The 27214-nt window shown below is 35.4% G+C and overlaps 1 protein-coding gene across 2 annotated transcripts in view; it reads right to left on the bottom strand.

The window, feature by feature from the left end:
- The window catches only part of LOC131190637 (uncharacterized), a 54501-nt gene that overhangs the window by 7336 nt on the left and 19951 nt on the right, over nt 1-27214 (bottom strand). Inside the window, exons 5-11 of one of the 2 annotated variants that reach the window (XM_058167984.1) lie at nt 24744-25770; nt 24477-24554; nt 23851-23895; nt 14800-14904; nt 6934-7017; nt 3908-4002; nt 2234-2294 (exon numbers count right to left, since the gene is read on the bottom strand). In XM_058167984.1, the coding sequence (XP_058023967.1) occupies nt 2234-2294; nt 3908-4002; nt 6934-7017; nt 14800-14844 (285 nt within the window). In that variant the 5' untranslated portion in view covers nt 14845-14904; nt 23851-23895; nt 24477-24554; nt 24744-25770. Of the gene's footprint in view, nt 1-2233; nt 2295-3907; nt 4003-6933; nt 7018-14799; nt 14905-23850; nt 23896-24476; nt 24555-24743; nt 25771-27214 lie in introns of those variants that run through there. The other variant, XR_009153298.1, reaches the window with a different exon arrangement.

Genomic DNA, 27214 nt, shown 5'->3' with positions numbered 1-27214 from the left:
AAGGTTATATAGTATATAAAGGTATAAACGGTAGGCACGTTTGTGCGCTTATGCACGCCCCTTATGGTCCTCTTAGGAATGGGGTGAGGTCAATAGTAGAAAGTTTTTGGTTAAAGCTTTTAGGATTATGATAAGAGACCACAGAATCAGGTAAAGTATTCCAAGCACTGATGATTCTGTTACAGAAGTCATATTTTCTGCAATCTAGATTAAAGCGGTTGACATTAAGTTTAAATCTATTGGTTGCTCTTGTATTATTGCAATTAAAGCTGAAGTAGTCTTTGACAGGAAGGACATTACAATAGATGATTCTATGAGTTAAACTTAGGTCTTGTCGAAGGCGACGGAGTTCCAAGTTTTCCAAGCCCAGGATTTCAAGTCTGGTGGGATAAGGTATTTTCTTGTTTACAGAGGAATGGAGAACTCTTCTTGTAAAATATTTCTGGACACGTTCAATTGTATTGATGTCAGAGATATGGTGAGGGTTCCAAACAGGTGAGCTGTATTCTAGAATTGGTCTAGCAAATGTTTTATATGCTCTGGTTAGTAGTGTAGTGTTTTTGGAAAAGAAGCTATGCAAGATTAGGTTTACAACTCTTAGAGCCTTTTTTGCTATGTATTTGCAGTGGGCTTTGGCACTTAGATCATTTGACATGAAAACTCCAAGGTCTTTAACGGGATGGGGGTCATCTGTGAGGTAATGTCCATCAAGCGAGTACTTAGTGTTTGGGTTCTTTTTTCCTATATGTAAGACTGAGCATTTGCTGGTTGAGATTTGGAGTTGCCAAGTTTTAGACCAAGCGGTTAGATGATCAAGGTCTTTTTGAATGATAGATGTATTATCAGTGGTGTTAAATAGTTTGACATCGTCAGCAAAGAGAACACAATTACTTGAGATATGGTGACAAAGATCATTAATGTATAGTATGAAGAGTGTTGGTTCAAGACGCTGCCTTGAGGAACACCACTCTTGACAGGAACAGGATTTGATAGAGCATTGCCAATTTTGACCACTTGTTGTCTGTTAGACAGAAAAGCAGATATCCATTTGTGAAGGGATCCTGAAATGCCATAGGATTTTAGTTTTAGGAGAAGTTTATCGTGTACTACTGAGTCAAAAGCTTTGCAGAAGTCTATGTAGATTGCATCTATTGTTTTGCCTTGATCGAGATTTGTAGTCCATATGTTTTTACAGTGGAGAAGTTGTAAGTTGCATGATAATTTTTTCCTGAAACCAAATTGTTTATTGGAGAGTAGGTTGTTTTCTTCTAAGTGTGAGGTAATGGATTGGTTGATGATTGATTCCATGACTTTGCAGGTGACGCAGCATAGAGATATTGGTCTGTAATTTTCGACTAAGCTGGGGTCTCCTTTTTTGAAGATAGGGATGACTGTGGTCAGTGACCAAAGTTTGGGAAGGGAACTGGTAGTGAAAGCTTTATCAAAGATAATGCTTAGGGGTTCTGCTATATTAGTGGAAAGTTTTTTTAAGAAGTAGGCACATAATCCATCGGGTCCAATAGGGAGGCTTTTAGGGAGGCTTCTATGTCTGTCCAGTTTATTTATCGTTGCTAGTACTTCTCTTTAGGCATCTTCAAGTCATACATTTACACTTTACCAAACTTTCAAAATATTATTGGCACTGAAGACTATAACAGCCCACTATCCTGGAATAATTGATCACATTGTCATGATTGGAAAATATAGAGATAATCTCAAATTTAAAATATACTGACTTCCAAAAAGCATGGCTAAAGACAGAAAATTGTGAAGACCATCTGGAGCTTTAGTCTGATGTCTTCATCAGAAATTAGCATTCTTACCTTTCTCTTGGCGTATAAATGATTGACAGGTGAGCTTTTGAACATTGAAAATCAAATTCTGAATATAAAACATCCCCATTAATACACTGTCATTTTATTTCTGGGAATGCTTTTCTAAATCATATTGTTATATTTGTTATATTTCATTTAACATCAAAAACAACAATAAAAGTTATTGGGGAGCATGTAATATTAATGATAATCTACAACAGGGGTGTCAAACTGGTTGCCGGTGGGCTGGATGCATCGTGCGTAGGTCACACCCACCCTAGGTCCACAAATGGGAAAAACATTGAGAAACATCACATAATGGCAACATGACACGAGTTTGATACCTGTGATCTATAATATGGCTACAGGAAACATGTAAATGTAAATCTTAACACAGACAGAACAAGATTGATACTAACCAGATCATGGACACTTTGCCCTTTTCTGACATCTGAAAACTGACCATTTTGCTTTAGGAGCCTGTTCCAACAGTAACCAAAAACAAAACAAATTAAGAATAGAAATGGCTAGTATCTCCTTAAAGGAAAAGATGCTTCCTAACTTGCTACAATAGGAATTGTTCCAGGAAAATAAGGACATCAAAGATTGCTGTTGGTACATTTGAAACTGGCCAAGAATCTCAGTGTCATCTGTACAAGGTACTTCTATACATTTTTAAAATAGCTCATTGGCATCACCTTTTATATTAAAGAATCCTGAAAATATAATTAATGCAATGCAAAAGAAGTTTTAAATTTTCACCTTTTTAAAAAGAAATCTGATAATGTTCTTGATAAGCCAAAGGGGGAAAATGTATTACAAATGAAACAAATCAGAAGAATTATTGATTCTAGCACTGTTACGCTGCTATTTATAATTATTTTCATCCTTTTTAAAAAGAAATCTGATAATGTTCTTGATAAGCCAAAGGGGGAAAATGTATTACAAATGAAACAAATCAGAAGAATTATTGATTCTAGCACTGTTACGCTGCTATTTATAATTATTTTCATCTGTTCTTATGTTAAGACATTACTCGCTTTCTCCACTGTGAAATATTTTCTTATCTGGGAAGTATGTTTCAAATGGCCCTTTTCATTTCCCGCAGACATAATATTAAATATAGCTGATATGGTTAAACCAATATGTCATGTAATTTTTTCCTTCAGGTTCATCCAAAGAAAACCAAACTCTATAAAATGAGCCTCTCCATAACTATACTAATAAATAAATGTAGAATAAGTCAATTTATAGTATGGCATATAGAAAACACGTATTGATGTGACGTTATATACAAAAATAACTTAATGCTATCAGTCATGTTTCTATTGATTTCAAAGACCACAGTTCTTCTCTAAGCACGATTTGGATACGTCAGATACATTTTTTAAAAACGAAGTTAAATACATTAATACAATCAAATCTTTACTTTCTCCCACTCTCCAAAAGAATGAAATGTATACAAATGCCTCCATTGATAGTCTTGCAATTTGGCTTTCTTAAATTTGTTAGAGACAATTTGTAGGCTGCTATATCCTCATTTATCACAGCCACTGTCTGCTGAACACGATGAGCCCCACATGGACATGACAGGAAACATGTTCCTTTTCCTACCTTTGAAAGTGCAGAAATATATTTCACTGATCGGGTTACAGTTATCAACTTATCTCTGCTTCCAAGGTGGTGCAAAAGTCTGATGTTACTTGGCCAACTCTCAGTGGGACACATTTTAGACCAGGCCAGGACTAACCAGATGTGGTCCCAATGAATGCAATTAAGATATTTTAGTATTTTAATCCTGATTATGTGCCACCAGGTTATTGACTCTTAGTGACCACATAATTTTTTCCAAGATGACCTGTCCACAAGAACCCCTTCAAGTCTTCCAATGAGGCACCCATGGCTACTGTAATTGTGACTATCCACCTCATCATCTTTTAATCTTTCGCTCCAGTAAGCTCTTTCAAAGCTCCAGCTATACTGTTAGAAACTTTGCATTGATTCTAAAAATCAGTAACAAACATTTGCATTAAACAGGGCAAAGTGAAATGAGTGTTGCTCTAATAATTAAAATGCCACATATTATAACTCACCTCTTGGACAGTGCCATTTTAATAAGGGAAAAGTAATATAAATGATGAAGATGATGAAGATGTGTTTCATGCTTCCTTCTTTTCTCTGATTCCTTCTGTCAATAAAAAAAAAAGTCAGATTTGCACTAATCGAACTATTTGTTTCTGGAACCCTGGCTTTGTCAAAATGCCATTTATTAGACAGAAGACAGGGCACTGAGAAGAAGCTGACAATTTCAAACCATTTATGTATTCATTTTATTGTCCTGATGACTGCTCAGCTCCCCCACATACAACTTAGATCTTTTTCCATAATTGGCATGCAGTGCAGAAATTCAAATGAAAGCATCCTAATCCAGCTTCTACTGGAGCATATTTTATGAATGAAAGTCCCCACCTACTCTATTGTCAAACTCACTGTTTAGAAAGCTCTTTCTAACATTCCACTGAAATCTACCTTCCCCTAACTTAAAAAGATGATCCCAGGCACTCTAGAATCAAAGACAGTTTTACTTTTGTTCCAGGTGATGCCCTTTCAGTTACTAGCTCTCTCACATTCCTAACTAGCACCATCATCTTTCCCAAAGACTACACATTTTTAGCTCTGTCAGTCTCTCTCCACAAGACTAGTCCCCTGATGGCTTCCATTGGTCCAATTTCCCTTAATTGCTCTTAAAGTGTTGGGTCAATAACTATACTAAAAATTGGGATCTGACCAGAGAAAAATAAAGTGGAATGATTACTTCCTATTATTTGAATTTATACTTAGAAATATAGAAAACTGACAGCAAAAAAAGACCTAGTGGTCCATCGTCTGTCCTTTGAGGGGTTTTTGTATGTATGTCTATATGAATGTATGTATGTATATGTATGTGTGTATGTGTATAGATATATATACACAGACACACACACACACACACACATAATTATGTTTTTATTTTATTTTTAATTTTTGTCAGATGAGTTGTGTTGATAAAATAAAAAAATACATTTCAGTCATATAATACTGCTAGCTCATCATCCATTTGTAATCAGCCACTATTCCAAGATCTTTCTCACAGTTACAATTATTATTACCAAGCCACTATTTCCCATCTTATATCTGTCCGTTCAATTTTTTTTTTGAAGAAATATGCATATTACTAAGTTCAGTTTCATCCTCGTACTTTCATTCCATTTGTTTAACCTTATCAATATATTTTGAATATTATTTACATGTTCTAGCATAATCAGATTAAGTAACGACTAGTTCAATAAGTTATTTGAGACAGGTTTTTTTGAAATATATAAGGCTAATTCATATGGGTTGTAGTATCTCAATATGTTGCTTAATAGATTATCAAAACTTTCAGGAGTTCAGTTGAAATCTTACCTCAATCATAGATTAAGTGGAGAACCAGAAGGAAGCCAACTTTGGCTTCCATGTGCCCTGTGAGAGTAATAAAATATTGACTCTCCTTAAAGTACTAAAAGGAATATATGATGTAGCAAATATTCTAAAGTAGTGTTTCAAGTACATGTCTTCCTTTTCCCCATTCCTCTTCTTTTCACTATTTTGACATAAAGAAGCGATGACAACCTTGTTCGAAGCATATTTAGATCAGTGACCTACTAGAAAATTATAGTTTAAAACTTTAAATAGATACTAATCAAAATAGATAGGTTTCATGCCACAGCAAACATGTCCTTATGCAACATCTGTTAGGACTATTTCACAGTATTATTGATCAGAACCTTTCTAAAAAATGTGTGTTATATATTTCATTAAGCTAAGTGACAGAGGAAAATACTCCATCTGGTTCCACAACCTTCCAGGTTCTGCTGTGTCCTTGTTAATGTTAATTCTAAGCACTTTACTGAATAAAAATGATCAGACCATCTAATAGAACTTTAAATGAAGAAAAATAAATGTATTTTGCTATTGTCTCTAGCGTCACTAATAAACATAGTGTAAAAATCTATTCCTTCATACACTATGACTGATTCATCCAGACTGTAACGTTTTCAATGATTGGCGCAACAAAACCCTATGACCATGCTTCCATAACATTAAATATGATGGTGGGCTCTTACTTTTGTGGTGGCAAATTTATCTGCTTTTCCTGTTCTATGTGAAAAGTGTTCATTAAAAAAAAAAAGCTTTTAAAATTGATGAAACGGATTTCAAAAGAACAGAAAAAAAGCAGCCAATGTAAGGCAAGGTTTACAGCCCTAACGGGGAGATAACCAACAACCTCACTCTGCTGTGCATAATTGATTGGGAAGCTTGATTGTACCCTCCTGCAGCCTAAGGCCATAGAATAAAATGCAAGTGGGAAATGGCATTTTGAATAAAGACAATGTTGACACAAACCTGGAGCCAGCCTCTGTATGATTAAGGATACCTTCCTAAAAGCACCTTTCTCCAAAATTCAGTGACCTTTGGCCTTCTTTACAAGCAGAGCTTATATTATTCTACTTTAGGTAAGAGCTCAGTAGGATCAATTGCTATATCCTGTTTTCATCAGTCCTGAAAGACCTGGGTTAAAGGTAGGTTTAAGGATGTTTGCAGGACACTATTTTGGGCTGTTCTTAGCAAAGTTTTAATGGTACTATGCCCAACTCAAAGATGGCTTTCTCAGAGGGAACAGCTAGCTTGAAAAAGCAGTTAAGTCTCAAGAGCTTCAGATAAGAGTGTGAAACCTACCCCTCCCCTTGACTTTGTAGTTCTCTAATCACCTTAAGTAAAGAAGACTTGTGAATCTTTGTGGCAGGGAGGAGTGGATGGCCCAGTAGCCTACCCTTCTTGTGTAGACGCCTTCCCCCCAGCCTTCGTTACAAAATTATCATAATAAAAGGCAGTGCTTTTAGTTCTCAGCTTGATCTTGAAACTTCAGAAATCCTTCTTCATATTGTAAAACTTTGGCTTCTCTCCAGGTGAAGAATAAAAATAAATAACCTCGCCCCCACTGCGTACACATGCATATATACAAACATAGCCACTTCCATCCCACAGTTTTCAATTTGGGGATAGAAGGATGGGGGGTGGGGGGAAGGACAATGCAAACCTGGTGAAGAGGAGCTGAAGAACACGCCACCTGCTGAGATTTCAATGGCTCCCCTTGCTTTTTCCCCACATCAGAAAGCAGGAACTACATAGGGGGAGAAGGAGAGGTTTTAAAAATTCCTATGAAATTTCAATCAACCTTAAGACATGTTACTCTGTAACATATAATAAACAAACCATAAAACGGGTTACTCCTTATAACACATAAATATAACTATAGATTTTATTGGCATTAATTTATTGAAGTATAAAAATTAATTACATGATACAATAATGATCAAAGGCGTAAAAAAACACTGCCTGTGATAAATTATCTGGCCTTCTACTATATTGTATTTAATAATACTTTTAGATTTTGCTAACTGTACATTACACTATTGTCTGGTTTGGGAACTGTGTTACTGTACTTCTTTTTGGCCGAAATGAAAATTGGCACTTACAACAAATGACTATTTTATTTGTTGGATATTTATATAGTGAACATTTTATAACTCTTATGTTACTAAGCTTTTTCCTTCTTTGAATATTTTTCTGTTCCAAGATGGAAATATTCATAAAAAACACCAATTAATATAATGTCTTATTTGTCCGGCTGAGACAAATAAGACATTATATTAATTGATGTTTTTTATGAATACAGTATTTCATTCCATCAGTTTAATTCGGAAGAAAAAAGATATTCAGAGTCCTGATCTAGACTCAGTTTCCTGATTCAGACTATAACCTTGGATCCCTAGTTACAATTAGCTCTTGAAAACTTGGTTTATAGAATATAACATGTTGATCTAAATCAGTCTTCTCCAATCAGGCACCTTCCAGACATATTAGGATGCAGCTCCCAAAATTACCACACAAACCAGAGAGGATCAGTGAATGCATAAATTGCTAAATATTATGCTCCTTTGTAAAGATTCAGATAGTCCTTGGTTAATTGGGACAGGAATTTCTGTTGCTAAGCAATGTGGTCATAAAATTCAGTCTCATGCGATCACATCATTTAGCCACAGCAATCCTAGCAGCCCCCATTGCTGTCATTAAGTGGATCACACTCGGTTGTTAGGTGATGATTCATTTCGATCCAAGCCATTCCCAGCTTGGTCCTTGAAGCCTAAAGCCTTAGTAAGCTGCAGTAAGACTACCTCCTCTTGAATTTCTCCCATTCACTTATTACCGCATCTTTCTCTTTATGGCTTCCCTGCATAGCAGCACTCCTCAGTGGGGGAAGGGTCTAAGACTTAGTGCTGAAGTAGAGCTGGTCTAGTAAAAAGTATCCTTGCTTACTGAACATTTGTTCAGCAAATGCTCAAAATTGCAACAGTGCTGAACAAGTGGTACCTACAATCTGTTCTTGAATTTCCAGCTGTTGTCATGCCTTCACAGTCATGGGATCGCAATTCAGGCGCTTGGTAACTGTCTCACACAATGATTGTGGTGCCCTGTGACTCTGACAAGCCAGAGTCACAGGGCTCTGGCTTGTCACTAGTTACTCTTGTACTAGTCACTAGTTACTCTTGTAATTCTACAGCCTTCCTGGGCATTGTGTCGCATCCTCCCTTCCTTGGCTTCCCTACACTCGTACCTTGCCACATCTGTTAGCTCTTCCAGGTAAATTAGACAGGAAACAACTAGATGGGTTAATTTTTCTTTATTATAAGCCTAAATTAATAGAATCTTGCAAGGCTAAATTAATAGAATCTTGCAAGTCTGAGGACCCAAACTTTCCGTCACCTATAAAATAGTCTTTAATTCCCAACCTATACCTCTTCTATCTTCTACATGTTGATGTTCTGATCTTAATCCTACCTATTTTTCTCTGTTCCTGAATTAAAAATGCCATAACATCACTGTGGATTGCAAAAGCTGCTGAGCAAAAAGAAGGAAAGGAACTTTGCCCTATTAAATTCAGTGAGAAATATTTGGAGCTGTTACACTCTCACCCACTGAAATAAAGGAGCATCACAGTTCATAATAAACTGGAATGTGAATAGAATGACAATTTTATTCTTTGCTACTTACACAGACTTGGCATATTTGTTTAAGTGGTGCATAAAGTCATAGATTAATAAATACCCCTGGGTTTACAGTTTGCCTTTCTGCTAGAGGACAGGGCTTGCTAACTTAAAGCCAGAGCAAAGTTTGCGGTAAGCTTTTTCAGTCACAGATTCTGAGTGAGTGTATAGATCCTCACCTTCATGCATTTCTTCCAAAGCAATGGGTGAAGAGAGATCCCCAGAATTGTGGTAAAATTGAAATGTTTAATGAGCAAGCTAATTTATTACATGCATAGGGAATATTTTAAACTGCATTAAGTACAATTAGAATTCAGCTGTCATTTCCCCTCTTTTATTTTTCTATTCGAGGCAAACTTTTTGGAGTGTGGCCCATTGCATGTCACTCAAGGATGTCCATGGAGGAAGAGAGTGTAAAAAAAGTGACAGCTCTGTGATCAAAGTCCTACCCTGTTTTATGGGCTTCATATGATTGTGGCTATCAAAGCAACTTTTTTAACCCTACCTTCTGATGCCATCCCTTGATGCCATTCAACCATTAGTTTTCTTAAACCATTGATCTAAATAGTCAACCAGATCTGTTTTAAATACAATATTTTATTTATTTAGATTTATATGGCTGCCCACTCATTTTCAGTAATTCTGGGCACCTTACAAAGAATAAGTGAAATGTGTTTTGTTCCACCTTAGGAGTGATGTTTTGTATTACAGGAAAGATACTATTGATTAATTTTATTTTTTTCACCATGTTTCGAACTAGTATGCCATTTCTTTTTAAATATCAGAAACCTCTTTTTGAAGAGAACAGGTACAATTCTACCTAAAAGTTTAACTTTTTGCTGTGTTTTTAAATGTGCTCCAAATTGACACTATTGAATTAATTTGCTCTGGTATGAAAGTGGAGCAAATATTTAATTTTCTTTCTCTAGAATCTATACTAAAGTACTTTGCAGTAGCTCAGTTGTGCCCGTTTTATTTGAATGATTAGTGTCATTATAAAATACTTTTCTCCAGTTACATGTTCAAGTAACTGTTATGATATCTGCAAAAGAAGATATGTATGCTTCAGTGTATACTGTTTGTATAGTGTTACATCAATTTTAAAAGAGTCTCTAGAGGGCTTTTGGTTTGCAACTGCATTTCATTTTTAAAAAAGATATTTATTTTTTTAATCTTAAAAAAATTAGACTGTTTTTCTCCTTTTCAACACAAAATGGAATTAGCCCATGGAATTTAAAGAGGTTTTAAAAATTATACAATTTCCCACATCCTCCTGAATAATTCAAACGCTTAAATTTGATAAAAAGTTCATAACATAAGAACTGATAATTTATTGCAAAGGCAAACTATGGAAAGTTATTTTTTTGCCTCAGAAATCCTTAACTCTGGATTTCCTGCCTTCTAGGTGAATCCAACTTTACTTTTAAACATTACATCAATGTTGTCCTTTGCTCACAATTAAATACAGGGTTAGTTTTTAGCTAGGAAAATGCTACTGAAGTTTCCCTCAATTTCATTTTCCCTCCATCTCTACTTATACGGAAAAATATTTCCATGCATGAACGAAAAGAAAGGAGAAGGTGGGACTCTACTGTCATATTATTTTTTTTCCTGCAAAAAGGCTGCCTCTTCGGCAGATATCTTAATGTACCTGAGACAACTAATTAAAGAAGGAAGTGGTCAAAGTCATTCTTCTTTATAGACTTCAAAGGTGATCCCCTCGCCTTCCTCCTCTTTACATTTAACTGTCTGTCTCTCTGCAGCTGTCAGCTTACCCTGAGAGTTTCATGGCGTCAAACCTGCCTCCTCCTGCTCCATAAAGTGACAGCCTTGGGTTGGTGGAATACAGGTGTAGGAAAGGGAAAAGACCAAGATGAGCCTGCTAATGATTTCTCTGACACCCCATGCTGGGTTGCTAAAGAAAGAAATCTATGCCCACTTCTCTTTGTTTGGTCAGATATTCTAGGCTCTGCTGCCTTTCCCCCACTGCAAAGGAGCTGGCTTGTTTGTTTTTTTATAGGGCGAAGGCTCTATGCTAAAATGATGGCATCTTATATCCAGGGTTTGAAAACTCTGAGGCTTTAATTAGATACTGAAGTGGAGACAGGCAGCACCAAAGGCTTCTATTTTCTTGATAACGTCACTCTGCAAATGCTTCATTCAGGGTTAACTCCACTGCAGCTTAGATTGGTTTGAAGAATGGAAGAAGTCAAATGAAAATGTGCTTTCCCGCGGACGTCATATATCTTGCTTCTGGGCTAGCAGAAAATTAGGGTCGAGAGTTTTCATTTCATCACTCTAAATGTTCTAGTATTCAGCTATTGATTTTTCGGTTTACATCCAAGCAAGCACAACAAAGCTAGATATGGGTTGTATGTTGGATAAGAAGATTCAAATTTTCCTCCCTGTCCCCTAGATATGGATTTTTAAAAAGGAAGCAAAACAGCTGTAATTGAAAACCCACTCACTAAGTCACACTACAGACAAAATTATCTTGCAATTAAAAAAACCAGTTACACTGCACCTGTCCCTGAAACCAATGGAATATATTAGCCATGATTAAGTAGAGTCTTTGCTTTTGAGGAAAGGTAACAACCACCATTCTGCTAGGACGATTGTATTTTATTCAGACTGAAAAATCTAATCTCACTGTGGATGGCATACTGAAGTAAACTAAATCAAGAAGAATTAAATTAGCCTGATGTCCCATTGGCAGTACGTTCCTCTAAACCAGGAGTCTCCAACCTTGGCAACTTTATGACTTGTGAACTTCAACTCCCAGAATTCCTCAGCCAGCGCATGCTGGGAGTTGAATTCTGGGAGTTGAATTCTGAGTTGAATTCTGGGAGTTGAATTCTGGGAGTTGAAGTTCACAAGTCATAAAGTTGCCAAGGTTGGAGACCCCTGCTCTAAACTAATAATGAAAAAATCCAGGCATTTAAAATATTTTCAAACATTATTTTAGATCCTATGTTTTTTTTTTAATTTGCATTCATATCCCGCCCTTCTCTGAAGACTCAGGGCGGCTTACACTATGTTAGCAATAGTCTTCATTCTATTTGTATATTTATATACAAAGTCAACTTATTGCCCCCAACAATCTGGGTCCTCATTTTACCTACCTTATAAAGGATGGAAGGCTGAGTCAACCTTGGGCCTGGTGGGACTAGAACCTGCAGTAATTGCAGGCAGCTGTGTTAATAGCAGACTGCATTAGCAGTCTGAGCCACAGAGGCTCAGAGCAAAGAGCACAGAGGCTTTTTATAAAATAGAGTGCAGTTGAGTTTGTTTAAAAAGACTAAAGGGCATATATTGCAAATGGTGAAGATTGCTTAATCTTTGTTTAGATGTCGTATCTAGAAGTGAACATTTTTAATACTATCTCAATGTAATACAATTCAAAACAAGGTTCTAAAGTAGTTCAAGGTGGAAAATGTGTAAAAATTGTAGTGTAAGTCCTACCATAATTTTAATTCCATTAAAAAGAAAAACTATCAGTTTCTTCCCCAACATGGCCCAAAGTGGGTGCAATTTGTATTGTTATCCCACCCACAGTAGTTGTTGCCTTTTCTCAGTGTATTGGATGTGACACCTGGTACCAAAAGTTTTTTTTCACAAAATTCCACAACTTACACAGTGCAGATTTACTAGATTTCAGATCCCATAGTCTCCAGCTAGCATAGCCAAAGGCCATTAGGACTAGGTATTATAGAAACTGATCCAACACATCAGTAAATAGATAGGCTCTATGGAGGAGAAAATAATATACCAAATCCTTTATCAACGGAATAAAATTTTCCTTCACTAAACGTGTCTGCTCTTAATTAAAATACATTTTCCACTAAGACCAACCTGTGAGGATTATCCAATTCCTCCTGGATATTTCTGCTGCTTGTTCTCCATCACTGATCACATGCTCAGTTGTTTGGTGGGCTGCAGAATTTACATGCTCTGAGCAGCTTACAACATCTTGCCAATGACATAATTACAAGACTGGGAATTGGAATTTAGATCACACACATAGCTTCACTGCAGTGCGTAGCCTGCATAATTGTGACATGGAAGAGTTCATTCTAAAAGCTTAAAGGCAAACAGGTAGACCTCAACTTACAACCATTTGTTTAGTGGCCATTACAACGGCACTAAAACAGTGACTTATGACAATTTTTCACACAACTGTTGCAGCATCCCCGTGATCAGGTGTCAAATTACAGACACTCTGAAACTGACATGTATTTATGACAGTTGCAGTGACCTGGGATCATGCGATCACCTTTTGTGACCTTCTGACAAGCAAAGTCAATGGGAAGCCAGATTCACTTAACAACCATATTACTAACTTACCAACTGTCGTGATTCATTTAATAACTGTTGCAAGAAAGTTCATAAAATGGAACAAAACTTGCCTAACAACTGCTTTGCTTGGCAACAGAAATTGTGGTCATAAGTCGAGGATTTCTGTATTTGTATCAGTTCTGATCCTTTTCAGGTTTTGCACTTTGAAACTGATAAATCATCATACTTCCACACTAATTTCTGAATCCTTTTTCACACTTACAACTACTGCATGGCCACATGATCAAAAATTCAGTTGTTGAATTTGGCAACTGGCTCATATCTATGATGGTTGCAGTGTTCCGGGATCATGTGATCTTCTGACAAGCAAAGTCAATGGGAAGCCAGATTCACTTAACAACCGTGTTATTAACTTAACAATTGCAGGGTTCCACTTAACAACTGTGGCAAAAAAGTTCATAAAATAGAACAAAACTCACTTAACAACTGTTTGACTTAACATCAGAAAGTTTGGGCTCAATTGTGATCGTAAATTGAGGATTATAAGTATAGCAAACCAGTGGTTCATTTAATGATCTTTACAACATGCTACTGTGCTGGGCAGGCTCCATTACGTTTATATGTTGAGGATTACCTGTATACATAAAGTGATTGTCAATGATTAGAACCACCTAACGAGGGTGAAGATATTTCTTAATTCATTGTATAAACTGTCTTGTAGGCTGTGTTTTATACTTATGGACTGCTATCTACTCAGCAGACAATATAGTTCATTGCATGCCTATGTGGACTACCATCCTATTTAGGTATAAGTGATTTAACTTCTCCACCATTTCTATTATTAGCTCTTCAGCATAAATGTTTTCAAAGTATCTGGAATGTTTGCTGCATATTTGAAAGAATCACATTCTGAAATTATTTCTTCTCAATTTCTGTTGTTACTCAGTTATTACAAAACATATTGTGTAATTTTGATATATGTCTCACTATTAAGGTATAAACATTCTACCATTTATGTAATAATATGGCTTTATCCTAGCCATTGAAATATTGCAATCTCATATGAATAATCTCAGGCAACAACTATATTAACTTAACTTATTAACTTAAGAGTACCTTGAGGTGAACAAAATCTTGCCCCAGAAATCCTGTCTTTTTATTCTTTATGGCAATCAGTTGGAGGCCAAAAAATAGCAAAATTGAGAAATGAAAGAATTCTTCTTTGAAAGACAAAAAATGCTAAATTTAAAGAGGAATAGAAAATCTATCTAGGTAGCAGAAGAGAAGGTGACAGAATTCTAATCACATGAAAGAAGGGAAGAAACTGGCCCAAATAATAATTTATAAAATATAATAATATAATTATTAGCTGACCTTGTACATATTTTCAGCATTCGAAGTCCTTCATGCAACTCTGAATTTGTGATCACAGCAAAATCTCTTTTTGAATGGTTAAAAAATATTTTATACAGCAGCAAAATGTTAGCTGTCCCATCATCATTCACCAGCATTAAGCCAGTTGTTTCCAATGGTACAAAGAGCCAATTTTTTTTTCCTCTTACCTTGGAAAACATTTGTTCCATTTGCTGTTGGCTTTTCATCTTCATTTTCGTAGGAGTTGATGGGCAGCAAATATCCACAGATTGCAACAAAAGAGCTGTAGTCTGCTGTGAAAATTAGAAGGGGGACAATGAATGATTATTTTTTACTCTTAGAGAAAACTAGAATAAAATTAATTCATCCAGTAGCAAAGCCATCATTCATTATGAAAATTGTTTAAGCCCTTCACTTGAAAAATAATAATTTTAAAAATGAATAATCTGTTCAGGAATACAACTATTGTTAATTTTATAAGCATTAGGATAAAACGTAAGTTTATATAATGCAGTGTACTTCATCAATTTTGTTGGTTCCTACATATTTGTTTCCGTAGTATTAAAAACTCAACGTTAACATAAACTTGATTAGCCCCTCTTAACCAAAGGAACTGAATACTCTGCTAAGTACTGACTTTTTTCTATTAATGGGTTTTGGAAGAGATTTATACACTGGATCTGCACAAATGTAATGTTCAAATATATGAGGAGCAGAGATTTTCAAGCGGAGGGTTTTTTTTGACAGACTGCATCTACTGCCTCTTAAGCAAGAAGACTTCCCTTTTATAATTACAAATCTTTTTAGCAATTACCTCACCTAATTGTCCAGGTTAGATCTGAAATGGATATAGGAGAGTGGCATGGGAAGAAAATCTGTTCCATTGGATATGTTCATTCACCAGCAAATGCAGAACATTGCATACATTCCTCATTTTTAAAATTACTTATAATCATTATTTCATTATAGCCAACACAAATAATTTGTAAAATGCAAAACAAATGGAAGCAAAAATAGGATTGAAATTAACCGTAGCCTTTCTTTTTCACCAATGAAAATTGTTAACAATAATAAAAGTTATACTTAAATACGTTGATTTACTGAAAACAAACTTTCCTAAACAGAAATATTCCAGCTAAGAGGTTTGGGACTCTAAGGCTCCATTCACCCAGTTATTCACAACCCTAAAAAAAAACCACCAACTCTCAAGTGAGAGTAATTGACATTTGTACTACAACCTCTGGGAAGTATCAGATTCCCCACTTTTAGTTTATTGCTATATTACTGCTCCAGTTACTAGGGAATATGCTAAATGGAACTTCCCAAAACAAACAAACAAGAAAATCCCTACACAATTCCATTATTCTGTTTTCAGGATTCTGGAAAGATGAAGAAGGGCATGACAGCCAAACTTGCATGTAGAATGAAACATCATCAGTATTTCAAGAACTGCAGATGTTATGAAGAAGTAGGAACAAGGGAAACAAAAGGGATTCATATACATGTCATACGTTTATGTAAAGAGATAAAATGCATTTCAATTCTCCTCTTAGACCTTATGAATATAACCTGTGAATCAGTGCTTTTATCCTATGATGCCATCGCACATGGGTGTAAATACAGTTCATTCACTGGCCAACTGAATGGATATTTCAGGCCTTTGGAGAATGCATGGCAAACTAACATAATCATAAATTAGAAAGGAAGAATAAACCAAGCAAAGTTTCAGGAGGACTCATTTTTTCAAGAGTGACATCTGTGAACATAAGCATGCTTCTATTTCAGGGAAATGTCATAAAAATTGATATTAAAACAATATATTGGTATCAAACTTGCAGAAAAAGTACAGCTGTGTAACTAATTTACCGGTAATCCAGTCCAATAACACATTTTCATAATTTAAAAAATTATAATTTGGAAGTCCTAGAAGGAAATTACTTTGTTAAAAAAAGCAGCAACATTTGCAACATTTAAATTAATTGTAAATTGTTTTCCAAACACATTAATTAGTTCACAAATCTAAGATTCCTATTAAGTCACAAAGTTGTTGCACCTTGATTTTGCCCAAGTAGAACATCTAGTACTACAAACATCTGTGTTACAACAGGCTGTTTAGTTTAAGCACAACCCAGCTGAACAAAGAGAGAAAAAGCATATTACTCTTCCCGAATCTGTGGCACATGTATTTTACACTTCCATTGTAAACAATACATTTCTGTTCTTTCTTCTCACATAGACACTTGGCTTACAAATAGAACTAAACAAAATGCATGTATTTATTGATTCCAATCCCAAAAAGCACATATCTAGTAACAGCCCAAACTTGACCTCAAGTATCTTAAATGCAGAATAGAACATACTATCTATAGGAAGAATATTACAGTCAAGGCATGAATTGCCCAAGTTCTAAATCCTTTAAATGAGGATTTCAATAACAGAAAATGAAAATTATTTTTGCAGTTTTGAAGGATGTCAATATCTAATAAGGGAAGCAAGACAACCAGAGACAAAGGGTCTCCAAAGTATGTATTTAATGTATTTTCAATGACAACAGATTTTGATAAACCAACAGATGAAAAAGTTGGTAAAGCAAAGAGGAACAGAGATTTTGGGAACACTCAATAGTGGAAAAACAGGTTGGGAAGAAGTGTAAAAAGCTGGCGAGCAAAACTGAGCGTCCAGAATCAAAAGGCAAGATGAAAAGCAAACTGTAAACTATAGGCCGCAAAGAATCCTTTCAAAGAATGGGAGCCGTGAAGCAATAATATTTTCAGTAGGTACAGAAAAGTAGCAGAGATTTGGGGCTTGGATATTTGGGTATTAAGAGGCACAAGAAAAATAAAAGAAATTTGCTCCCCAAGCTTAGAATGTAATTGGACATTTCTCAAACTCAGACTGGACCGAACCACAATCGTGCTTTCTGGAATTCATGAACACATATGAAGCTAAAGCCAAATTTGGAGCTGAAGAAAATCTGAAACGAAGAGTTCAATAAGTTAAAAAACAACAACTTTAGCCAGAATTTTTTAGGGGCAGGAAGGAAGAATTAAAGTTGAAAAAAGAAGATGTAGATAACAGAATTAAGAGATGAAAGCAAGACAGTGAAAGCAAAGTGAACTAGTTCAGAACGGGAGCCTGGGGGAAGAAAGAGAGGATGCTCACGAAATTCATATAAGATTTCACCAGTCTTTTGGTGGAAAATGGAAAAACATTTTTATTATGCTTATATGCATCTTTCCATTGAAGAATGAAGCTTGTTAGCCAAAAGAACAGCAAACATCTGAAAGCTAATTAATAAACTGTTAACATCCCTGTTAAAATATTCTTTTAAAAAATCATGATCTACATCCTTCTAAAAAGTTAAATAAAAAGAGATAGCTAAACAGGTTCCTTTTAAGGAAGGCAATTCCCTGGATAGTCCTACTTCAAGCCATTTGCTATTTTGAAGATTAAAACACCGGAGACTAGGAGACAACTGACCACCAATGCAGTTTCATTACAGGTGTGATTTGATTACCATACTATGCACGAGTGAGCAACCTTACTACTGCAATTTTTACCCAACAAAACTTCTGGATGCTTTTACTTTTCTTTAATAGCACATACTGCAGCATTCTACTATCATGATGGAGCCAAATCATGAATAAATGTTGCAGGATCTGATTGATTCACGAATAAATGCATGTCTCTGGGGTATGACATTGTACTATTGTCTCTCTGATCCTTGGCACCCCATAAAGATCCTGATTGCTCAGGATCAAGAAGCACATCAGCTCAAGATTGAAACTCTGCTTTTTTCAGAAGGAAAAATCCAAATCCAAACCCAATCTCTATCTTATCTGAATTTACCATAGTTGCAAAATGCTTCGCAGCACATTCAAATCAAAATCTGACACTAATCCAACATTCTTTCTTAAAAACATTGAAAGAAATGCCAGTGAGTAGGGCAACAGCAATTGCCAGAATAAACAAATCACACAATATACCTTGAAACATGACTGGATCTTTTTCAAAAACACTTGTTCTCTGAGCACACGTGGATTGCATTTCCACAGTAAGATAAACAACGCTCCTTGGTTTGTCTCTCATCCCTTCAGAATCTTTTTAGTGACAGATTTTTGCACTAAGCAGTCAAAGTGTGCCAGCACTGGAGTGAGCGATACTATTGGTGTTAGCTGCAGCATGCTGATACATCCTTGAGAACTAGCACATCATTAGTAATACCTTCACAACTTAGGTCAGATGGCACACAAAGCAGTATATCCTTAAGGCAAGTGTATAGAAAACATTTAATTTAAGCTCTTTATCATTGATTCCCTTGAATTGTATATACAATATGCACATATGTATGTAAGCATGTATGTGTGTGTATACACATACACGCAAGTCTAGATTTGATGTAGACTAGTCAATTGGAACCATACAACATCTCACAATGTTGCTAGAATCTGTCCATCAATCCAATTAAGAATTGCATTACAATGAAGTTATTAATAGGCACAAGGTAAAACATAACATTTGTCCATAGACGGTTTTTGTTTACATCTATCACTTTGTCATACAAGCACTATAAAATAAATTTTTAAAAGTTGTCAAGATTCTGCACAGAAACCTGAACTAGAGCTAATATCCTCTGTCCACATTAAACTTATAGACTGGGATGATGAATCTCATAATTTAATTCAAATTTACATTTATATTTAATTTTGAAACTTGTAGTCCAATTCAATAATTTTCTTGCATCCCTAAGAAATGCTTCTTACCATACATAGAACTAAATATTCTCTTTTGGGAGTCACATTTATAAACTAAAATTTGAGTGTTTGCACTAATAATTGACTTGTCAACAGAGTCAATTATTGTTATTGCAAAACAGTCCCTCCCCTTAATTTTGGCTAGTTGAATCCTTCCTCACCATCATTATCGAACTGTATATTTCTATAGCATATCCGAGATTACTATTAACAGATTCAGAAACACATCAAAATTGAGAGTTACTGATTTTGCAAAATTTTAACTATGAATATTGACTGGGTGCTCTTGGAAACACACTGTTATACGTACTTCAGGCTCTGATCTATTCTGGTAAATTACCCAATTGTGTTGGAACCAATAGATGAACTAGGTTATTCTGGATTTTTAGTCTCAAAAGCTCTGCAGAAAAATAAGCTGGGAAAAGCTATACCAAGAGACAAGATATAGCAAATTATAATAAAATAATCATTAAACAATCTTTAAAAATTAGGGCTTCTTTTTTAAAAAGAAGTGCCTTAATTCTGAAAAAAAGGTTGTTTCATATGTTTGTTTATCAGGCATATTTTTGTAATTTCCCATTTTATCCCATTTCCTTTCAAAAGTAAAAAAAAAAAAAACCTCTGCTAACTTGGTTCTTTCTACAATTATGAAATATTATTGAAATACTGTATATATGTAACTAATATAGAATATGAAATATGTGGAAGTATGATCTTTAGTTTGCATTTTTATCCATTTTCTATTATTTGCTCTACTATATAAAATTATTTATACAAAAGAAAAGAAATCAACTATGTTCAAACTCTGTAGGTATAGTGGGTTAATTATCATTAGTTCAGAAAAAATCATTAAATCTTGGTAGATGAACATATAAAGATGGATCATTAAAAAATTGCCCCATTTCTCTTAATTATTTCCACCAATGCGTTGATTAGTTTGAAGTGTATCTCTCAGGTGATAACCTGAAATGCATCTGATTTTACTTCCAAAAGACAGTGGCTATTCAAATGTATGAAAAGATGCTTTTTCATTCCTCCATTTTATTTTTCTCACATATATGTGAGCAATTTCCCTTGATTCACTCTGCCTCACAGTAATAAGGATTCAGCCAAGATATATTTATTTTAGGCCAGGCAAACATGGGTCCATGTGGCCTACCTTTGACTGGGGCGGGATGAAAGGCGAGTAGGGCCTCCTAACGGTTTGGTGACATCTCCACTAATCCTCCCTCCTTTGGGGAACAATTACAGATGTCAACTAGAAGGCATCCACAGGAAAATTTCCAAGGCATATTCTGAAAAGATTTTGCTTGCAAACCCGAAGTAAAACATTTTGGTAAAACATTTTGGAGAGTTCATGGAGTCACCTCAGACAGATGTGCCTATATTGTCATAGAAAATGCTTTCCATGTACAGATAGATTAGACACATTTATCAAAAGGATTAGATCAGGATCCCCCAACTTCAGCTCAACAACTCCTTCAAAAAGTTTCAAATTGTTCAGTGACTCCCAAACATGGGGGTTGATATTGACCACTTTGGAAAACCTTGGACTAGACAAAGATTAAGCCTGCGATGCATTACAATGATTGAATAGTAGTTTAACAATCTGTTAACTACTCATATTTCACTACAGGCTACATGCTTATAAACATCAGGTCTGGGGGGGGGATGACATCTTAAGGCTCTGTAGCTATGCTGTCCAAATCATGCAGATAGCATAGCATCAATGATTTTTTTTTCCAATTCAGCCATGAAACTCTTTCATAATAGGTTTAAGACCACTCAAATTGAATGAGTGCATGCAGAATGAAGGTTTCTAATCATTCTCTGGTTCATACTCTTCTTTTGCCCTGATCAAAGGCCAAGGGTAACTTTCTCAAAGCTTACCTTGACCTTTCATACAACTGAATAGCCACAAGGAAGGAAAAGTATTGTTACTGTCTTTCCTTTGTAGCCTAAAACCTATAGCAATCCTCCAAAACTACTGAACCAGGAATGAAGCAGATGATTCAATCCTTTCTTCTTTTATTATTATTACTAAAGTGTTATTAGATTATTAAAATGTTGAAATACAAAGAGTATCTTTAAAAAAAAGCAAATACTGCAATGCGAAGGAGGTAGAAAAAAGAAGAAAAAAGGCAAGATGATAAAAAAATTCTTATATTTAAGATAAGATTTTTAATTTAAATTGTAAAAAACAAAAATACCTTGCAGTATTATGAATCATACATGATATATCCCCCTTTCCTTTCATCTGTATCCCCACTATTGGTCATAGTTACATAGTTACATTTGAACTTTACATCAAATATTAATGGTATTCCAGATATTTAAATTTGCTTTGCTCTGTGATACAGTATATGCATGGGAGCCATCTTTGCCTGAATTTCCTTAAACGTCCATTATGGATATATTCTGCAATTTTAGTCTCCCAGAACGGTATTATAGGCAAGATATATTTTTCCAATATTGTGCTAGGTTTCTTCTTGCTATGATCAATGGGTTTCATAGTAAACTAGTTGTCAGGCCTGGAAACCATACTAGACTTTAGGTTTCCAGATGCTGCCACATTTTTCCCCTGAGGGGAAGAAGGGGGGCTGAGGGGTATGGTAACATTCTTCAAGCGGTCAAGGTCGGATGGTGTTCACATCTGCAGGAAGAGTGGCGAGAAGATATTCAAATGAACTGGGAGAACGTGGGACCACGTGACCATCAAAGGGGTCAGGGGGGTGGGACTCTTGGGGTTTGTATAACTGGGAAAAGAATCCGGAAGTTCAGTTTTGGAATTTCATTCATCGTGTGCCAGTTTCCTCATGCTAGTAAAGAACTCTTAAAGACAATGGCTTCTGAGTTTTCTTTATGCAGAAGAGGTTTTTCTGGAACCTTGACACTAGTATCTTTTACTTAGTTTTTCTGGAATTAGCAGAAATATCTGTGGTTTCAGTTCAAGTTTCATTTTTTTAAAAATTGATTGTTTTGAATCACTTCTTTCTAACACTTTTTAGGTTTTTTGTATGACCACTACTGGTACATGTGGTAGCATGTTCCTTCGTTGTTACGGCATTTCCATTGCTTGTTGTTATGTGCTTTATCTATTTTGGCAACTAGATTGAGTTATATATCATCTATAGAATATTTTATATCTGCATTATGGTTCGTCGCACAGACAGCTAGATGTTCAGACCAGTGGGTGGGTTTCTACTGGTGTGCCCTGGTTTGGGCAAACTGGTAGTGGGAGCGGCGGGAAGCTCCGCCCACCCACCCGGACGTCATCACAGATGCTCTGTGGAAGTGCAAAAGGTTCTGAGCATGTGCAGAAACGCTGCATGTGAATGAAGCAAGTGCGCACACATGCTTACAGTTTCATACCAGCAGCGAAGGTAAGTGAAAACCACTACCGGTTCACACTGAATTTGGCATTTTTGTCCACCTATCAAGCCCTTTTCAAGAACCTGGGATAGGCAATGTTAATGTTTGATGGTATTGTCAGCATATATACCTGTCAGCTATATTATTATTTATACATTTATTGATATATGCTATTGATATATCTATCAAATGTAAAAACTGCCTAACTCGCTTATAGAGTGATCCTGAGTGGTTCTGTTATTATTTTATTAATAATTATTGTTAGTGTAATTAAAATGTATATGTTGCCCAACTTCCAACAACTTTTAAATTGTATCTTGGAGTAAATTTAAATAATTTTTTTCACCATAGTTGTTCCCATTGGATCATTGTAAATTACTTCTCTCAAATTTTGTATCCATTTTATGATACAGTTTTAATATATTAAGTCTCTATGTCATATTCAGCAACAGATTATGTACGTATCTAAGTAACCATTTCAGGCTCTGTCATATTTTTCAAAGTCCCTCATCTTTTTTGAGATCGCTTTTTATTTTTCCAGTTATTTGTAAACACATTAATCATGGTGGTTTGACCTTTTTCATTGTAACCTACTAATTGTGATTGCTGATAATTTTTTTTGCACATAAATCAAATTTATACAAATGTATTATTTTTTTTCTCTTCAGTTTTCCTCAACATAATTTCGCTCTACACTTAGCATAGATATAATGCTAAATAGATTCACAGATCATCTTTTTTGAAAAGGGCTCATATTTTTTGACTATAAATACCAGCCAATCTTGAATTTGCTGTGGTGTCAGAAAATAATCCAGGACAAATTGGTGGGATCCTTAGGTGAGATATAGATTTGTTTTACTTTATATAATGTGGTCTAAAACAGGGGTCTCCAACCTTGGCAACTTTAAGACTTGTGGACTTCAACTCCCAGAATTCCTCAGCCAGCTTTGCTGAGTTGCCAAGGTTGGAAACCCCTGGTCTAAAATGAACAAAACAAATCCTTTACCTACACACACAAAATTTTACAAGTTGAAACAAATACACATACTGAAGACAAAAGCCTCATGTTACATTCTAGAAGCAATTTAATTTTTTTTTAAAAAAATGCAATACCTTAATATAGTGGTCCTCAAGCTTTGTATTATCATGACTGGCTTCCTAAAATGAAAAATGAATTTGAATAATCCCTTCATAAAAATGAAGCAGTTGGTGTTAGGGTTGGGCAAGAGATAAATATATCCCATTTAATAATGAAAATATAACCCATATCTATATTTATTTATTGGGCTCTGAAACTTCTACACCAATTACTGCTATTGTGGCCTTGCCCTGGCAACATGTACAAAGCCCAAATGTGAATGTCCACTATATTCTTATTTTGCCTACAGAAACCATATCAGGTTGAAAAAACCTTGCCCAACTGTTTGTCTACTGCATTTCTCCATGAGCTGTTTGTAATATTAATTAAAACTTTATATTGGGAAGGGCCTGCTTGTGCTAACAAAATTAAATAAAACTGAACAGTGTATATTCCCTTTCACCATTTTTTACTCAGGATCTATCTTTCTCAGAACTCTTTATCTTTCAGCAGAAGTTATTTAAAAAACCATATACTTTGAAAAATCCCTATACAAAACTGGCTTTAGATGATATCGTCTCTCTACTGCAAATTAGTTGCAATTGGTGGCATTTCAGAGATACATAAATATGGAGTACTAAATCAAGAGCAAATGACTCACTGGTTTTTTTTCACAAGAAACATTTTGTAATAGCAGTCTTCATTCACCCTTTCTCAGCAGCTTTCTCTAAGCAGGGACCTACCAGTAATAGACCCAATATATTAGAAGGGACCAGATTAAAGAAAGCTGCTCATTGTATAAAACTGAATTAAGTAGCCGAAAAACAATTTCACAATTATTTTGTTACTGAAAAGTACAATTTTCCTAAATTAAAGCAGAGCATTTAAAAATAAAAAGGTTATAAATAGATTTTTTAAATGCGCTTACTTTTTTCAGTCTGCTATTTGGAAAGCTTTTAACTTGCTGCAGTGGCTTGATTCCAGTTGGAGTAGAAAAAAGTAAAGATTTAGCAGCGGACACTAGAGATTGAAAACAGAAAGTAAATATTGAAGCTCTGATGTAAATAGCATAACTAAATTTATTTTCATCAACTGAAACAATATTATCAGCTCAACATTTCTTGTAATACAACAGTTTTATTACAAATTTCACTGGGACCTAGGAATGCATTTTCTGTCACACCACCTGCATTCTGGAAAATCAGAGATTAGATCAGCCTCAATCTACTGGCCTTTTGTGAAGTGCTGAAGACCTAAATGTGTTCCAGGGCTTGGGGTTTAGAAGGCTAGGTGGTTCATGGAAGGATTTTGTTGATTGTTCTCTTGGGGTTTTCTCTTGATTACTAGTGTAAGCTTTTTACTCTTCATTACTGTTTGTCTGCTAGTTTGTTTTTATGCGCTGTTAGGTGCCCAGAGTTACCATTGTGAGATAGGTAAATTATAAGATTCAATCAATCAAATAAAAAAATATAAAGTAAATGCATCTAGAGGGGGAAATTTTTGAGAAAAGTCTGTCAAAGATGAGTGAAGTGAATATATTTCAGGGTTTTCCTTGTGGCTGTGTCTATGTATAGAGTAAGGAAGATGGCATGACTTGGACAAATGAAATTGCTAGTATCAATAGTCCAACCCATATTTCTCATCTCCTACATGCCACTTTGCCAGTGAGATTATGTGCAAACGCTCACAAGATCTTCTTGGGAGCGATTTCCTTATTTAAAATATTGGCCAGCAAAAGAATAAATAAAATAGGTGTCTGCTTTTCTTGTAGAGATGAATCTTATCCCAATCTCCAGAAATTATGAAGATACTCAGCTTCTTGCTTTTATATCAGGAAGCTTCTCTTTGATCTTTGGACCAGGAACATCCTCCCAAGCAAATTTCCAAAAGTTTTCATAATCTTGCTGGGTCTTTATGATTCCAAGTTTAGTTAGTTCATTCTGCAATCCAGTAACCTTAAAAAAAGGAATGGAAGAAAAACATTCCTTGAAAATGTGTGATTAGTTAAGGAGCATCCATATGAAATACAAGATTTACTCTATCAAGCACCAATGTCTTTATAAATGAGGCAATGCGTGCTAAGTGGAAATGGAGGTTCTGGAATTGTTGGAGTACTAGCTTGAGACAAGAGCATATAGTCATTGTGATTTCTGCAGAAACTACACAGTTTTTCTCATTGACTATGCTAAAGCCTCACTGACTATGATAAAATACTGAACACCTAACCCATAATATATCTGGTTTTTCCAAAAGATCCTGCCATAAAACAACTGCAATCATATTAGAACTACATTAGTAGAAGAATATATTTACTGCCAAATAAAAGCAATCCAAATAACTATATATTGTTCAATGATTCTCAAACCTGATCTATATGGACCACCATCAGTGGTCTACTACAGCCTCTCCTATTTAAGTCCCCTTGTCATCTCTTCCCCTCACCTCCCTGATAGTCAGCTAGTTTGCAAGCATGGATTAGGAGCTGAGAACTGGTTCCCTGAAGTATACAAATAGTAAGGTGAGTCCTAACATTCAGAGGACTGATAGTAAATAGATCTACTCAACCCCACCTTGAATAGAACTATGATTTTACAGCAACATTTCAAAAAGAAAAGTGAATATGAAATAAGATGAGTTCCTAAAAATGGGATTTCATTGTGTTGGCTATCACCATTGTGTTGGGGCCTGAAACACAAGGAATTTCTTTTGAAGAACACTCTTGACCAGAAAAAGTGTGCTACGAACTGTTATGATGGCATGGAATATATAAAATAATTCAAGTGATAAATAATTTTTTGGATTAAATGTTTTTATAGAAAACATAATTCTCAAAGATACTTTAAAAAGTAGGAGGGCTGCGAAGGCATACAGAAATGCAGCCAAAACCATTATTTTATTCTCTAAAAATGTGAACTAGCAGAGACACAAAAAGAGAGAATTAGTTTAACTGGGTTGTCCTTCTTGTTTTTGAAGGTTGATTTAGCAGTCCAAGGCCACAGAAAGTTTAAGAGAGAAATGTTATAGTAGAATTAACTGTTTTCTCCTATAAGCACATAACCCAGGACTTGCTAAATAAGTTTTCTTGAATGTAAACTTTTCAAGAAGTATCCAAAATGCCAGATGCCCACAATAACTGAATAAATGCTGAAATAAAATGCTGAGCTTGTCGATTGAAAGGTCGACAGTTCAGCGATTTGAATCCCTAGTGCAACGTAACTAGATGAGCTCCCATTACTTGTCCCAGCTTCTGCCAACCTAGCAGTTCGAAAGCACATAAAAAATGCAAGTAGAAAAATAGGGACCACCTTTGGTGGGACGGTAACAGCGTTCTGTGTGTCTTTGGCATTGAGTGATGCTGGCCACATGACCAGAGACATCTTAGGACAGTGCTGGCTCTTC

The sequence above is a fragment of the Ahaetulla prasina genome, chromosome 1 (assembly GCF_028640845.1).
Source record: "Ahaetulla prasina isolate Xishuangbanna chromosome 1, ASM2864084v1, whole genome shotgun sequence".
NCBI lineage: Eukaryota > Metazoa > Chordata > Lepidosauria > Squamata > Colubridae > Ahaetulla > Ahaetulla prasina.
The sequence above is the reverse complement of the archived record's forward strand: the minus strand, read 5'-3'. Positions and strand labels throughout refer to the sequence as shown.